The 3,856-nt window shown below is 40.4% G+C and overlaps 1 protein-coding gene across 1 annotated transcript; it reads left to right on the top strand.

Annotated features, from left to right (window-relative positions):
• Positions 1-326: 326 nt before the first annotated feature.
• Positions 327-2,014, top strand: LOC121939506 (the record flags this gene model as incomplete). Its single annotated transcript, XM_042482523.1, has 2 exons — positions 327-550; positions 1,558-2,014. Coding segments are annotated over exons 1-2 (636 nt in total), but the record flags the coding sequence as incomplete, so codon positions are not given.
• Positions 2,015-3,856: the final 1,842 nt, after the last annotated feature.

Here is a 3,856-nt window from a genome sequence, read left to right as displayed (position 1 = left end):
ACCTCGTCTGCTATATCTGTTTGTCATGACATCTTGTTGTGAATTTGTGCTCAAATAGACAGTTTGCCATAAAGACATACTAAGTAAAAGTACACACTTGGCAGTTAAGTGTGTGTAGGTTTACAGCTGGGTAGTTAAATCTACAACAGTGCATCATATTTTATAAGATCTTTGCATGTTTGTAGCGTGGCTGTCCTGTGAGAACCGCATATCTCTAAAAAGTCTACTTTTTGTGAGGTTTTTGAAAAACAGCTCTTTTTTCGGCTTTGTGACGATGCATTTTCCAGTCATCGAAGAGGGTTTTTTTAGTTTAAAAAACAAATTAAAATCTAAGCAGAAATAGATACTCCTGCAGTGACACTGACTCCAACATGCAGCACGTGTGGGATGATGATTTTTTTGATCTGCCTGGAGGGGACCTTCTCTGTGAAACAGTTTATGATGGAGAGTACCAAAGAAGAGTCCTGGAAAATGCTAGCTGCTATCACACCGAAACCAACGATCCACGTCCAGTCCAACCCTCTGATGGATATGTTGCACGAGGCTACATGTAAGCTCTACAGGATGGTCCCAATTTATTTCTTTGCTCAATTGTGTGTGTGTGTTTAGCTTTGAGTTAAATGTTAACACGCTCACAATTGCAACTTTATTGCCCCTAATGTTACCCTACCATCTTAGCTCAGGATGTTAGTGAAAATGTAAAAAAAAAATGCAATCCATCCAACTGGTAGTTGTGAAATAATTCACCTTAAACCCACAAATGTGAACTTCATGGTAGCACTAAAAGACTGTATATAAAGATGGACAATGGTACAGATTCCTTAAGTGTAACATTTCAATCTGGATCGCCCCCTGGTGCCTGACTACAGTATAGGTCATAAAGCAAGTTAATGACAATGAATGTCTGTACCAAAATTTCTGTTCAGCAAATATGTAGATGTTGAAATGATTCACCTGGCCAGTTAACATTTGGAGCTGCTGGTGACAGTTGAAACAAGTTACTTAAGTCAGTAAGATTCATTGACTCATCACTGTGTGGACCACATTTTACTAGAAAAAGAAACAAATTAACCTTATGGTAGTTCTAGGAAAAGCACTTTGTTTTTGGTGCTACAAAGCAAGATGTTAACATGCAAACAAAATGCTTAACTGTGACGGTGAACATAGCGAAAGTAATACCTGTTAACTGAAGTCAGCGTTTAGCTGAAAGCACTGCTGTGCCCAAAAAAGTGTTCAGACCAACTTAAACCCTGTTTTTAAAAAATGTAGCTTCCTCATGCATTTGGAAGGGGCCAGTCTACCAACACCAAAGCTGTGGTTAAAAAAAGCATTGTGGTCTGGCTAAAAAGTTGAACCTAGCCCAACTCATTCTCCAACATCTTGTTTTTAAACCTTGTGTTTCACTTTCAAATAAGTTTTCCTCTGATTCTTCAGTCTTTATAAGCGAGGCTAAAAACATCTGGAACTGTATTGTATTTTTTCATTTGCAGTTTTCTTTGTTTGCATGAAATCCCTCTAAAGTCTTTCCACTAATAATCCTCTGTCCTACATTAATAGAGATAGAAAGCTCGACCTGTACCACATTACCACCAGGGAGGACGCTCAATCCATCCTGGCCAACGGTTTTCACAAGTCTGCAGACGGGATGCTCGGCTGCGGCATCTACCTCAGCACAGAGCTGGATAAAGCCAAACGCTATACCACTGGTCACCTTGCGTCTGACAAGGTCATCATTCAGGTTAAGGCCAAAGTGGGGAAGGTCATTGCCATTAATTATCACGGCCATCCACGTCAGAAGAACTGGCATGACCCCAGATACAGCACGGTGTATGACACCGCTTGGGTGCCACCCAAGTGTGAAATGGTGAAGAGTGGTTTGGAGGAGTGTTGTATCTGGGATCTTGATCGAATTCAGATCATTAAAATCATCGATCCATACCCAGTCCAACCCCCTGATAAATGCAGTGCATGGAGAAGTGCATTTTTGTGTATTATATTATTTTTATGGATTTTCTTTCTATTAACATAAAACAATAAATCTGCATGGTTGGTTAGACCAAAGTGCAATTCATGTGCCATATTGTCTTCTGTAGGTGTGTTTTTTTTGTTTGATGTAATAATTGTCCAGCTCTCTGTTTAGTTTCTACTCCATACACACTTTTACACTCTGCCCACCAAGTTGCAGTGCTTTTCCCTTTGAATACAATGGTTCTCAGTTTGGAGATTTATTGTTATAATATGAATTTAATGTTTTCCAGTGATGTCAAATGAATGTATCTACATTTTAAGAAGACAATGTTGTCACCTAACATGCCGTTTTACATTGCTGGGGGAGCAGGAGCGCAGAATTAAAAGACAAGAAAGCTGTTGATGTGCTATATAAAAAAATATTCTTATATGTGGAAAAACTAAGTAATATTTGAGTTGCATAAAAGCTTTTTATTTCTTTTCTTCCTAATTGTCCTTGAAATACTGATCAACAATCCCGCCACCCCCGGCACAAAAATGGTTTGGCCACTGATCAAAATTTGATGTTGTCATTTGATTTGAAGTTCAGTACCGTCAAAATGTCCGGTCAGCACAAGTCCTCAGAAAAGGAAAGAAAAGAGAAGAAGAGAAGATGAAAATAGAGGCCTTTGAGATTTTCTAAACAAATATTTAAAAAAAGGTGACAGGGTGAAGCTGGAACTAGTAAAGTCAACGTAGAGCGAGATAAAAAACCACCAACGTTTACCAGCCTTGTAACTTGACCTATCTCTAATGTTAACGTCCATTAGCTTGTAGAAAAGCCTGACACAAGACGTTATCTTTGGCAGAAACAGTTGAGTTTGAGAGAGACAGAGAAGATGAGACAGAGAAGCGAGAGCTCCAGCTGAAGTGAGGTGACAGAGAGAGCGCTCGCTGTCCCACAACGGAGGGACAGAGTCAGGCTGCACAGTGATGCAGGAGGGGCCCGCTGCTCCGTCGGAGGGTCTGAGCAGGCTGGATCAGAGACTGATCAGACACTTGATTTCAGCGATCCTGCTTTTGGCCAAATAAAGTGACAGACTCTGATAGAGTGGACATCATATGTGTCTCTGCCATGCATGTCATTTTTGCCTCGTCTCTTTCTTATGGTTGAGTCATGAACACTGACCTTTACTGAGGCAAGTGAGGCCTGCAGTTGTTTAGATGTTGTTCTCGGTTCCTTTGTGACCTCTTGGATCAGACGTCGCTGTGCTCTTGGGGTAATTTTTGTGGGCCGGCCACTCCTGGGAAGGTTCACCACTGTAACATGCTTTCTCCATTTGTGGATAATGGCTCTCACTGTGGTTCACTGGAGTCCCAAAGATTTAGAAATGGCTTTGTAACTTTTTCCAGACTGAGACATGTCCATTACTTTTCTTCTGATCTGCTCCTGACTTTCTTTGGATTGCGGCATGATGTCTTGGGTTCAATATGGCCTACTTCACCCTGTCAGACAGGTTCTATTTAAGTGATCTCTTGATTTGAAAGGTCTGGCAGCAATCAGGCCTGGGTGTGGCTATGAAATTAATCTCAGCTTTCCACAATAATATGATTTATCACAATTACCTCATCATTTAACAAGGGGGGCAATTACTTTTTCACACAGGATCATGTAGGTTTGGATAGTATTTTTCTCTTAACAAATAAAATCTTCACAGAAAAACTGCATTTTATGTTTACTTGAGTTATCTTTGTTAAATATTTAAATTTGTTTGATGATCTGAAACAGTTGAGTGTGACACACATGCAAAAAAGTAAGAAATCAGGAAGGGGGCAAATACTTTTTCACAGCACTGTATCTCGTCCTGGGCCCCAGCAAAGCTGTCAGCTGGCCTGCTGATAACGGAAA

Source organism: Plectropomus leopardus, unplaced genomic scaffold, assembly GCF_008729295.1.
Source record: "Plectropomus leopardus isolate mb unplaced genomic scaffold, YSFRI_Pleo_2.0 unplaced_scaffold4944, whole genome shotgun sequence".
Lineage (NCBI taxonomy): Eukaryota > Metazoa > Chordata > Actinopteri > Perciformes > Serranidae > Plectropomus > Plectropomus leopardus.
Note: the sequence above shows the minus strand (reverse complement) of the source record. Positions and strands in the feature narration are given on the sequence as shown.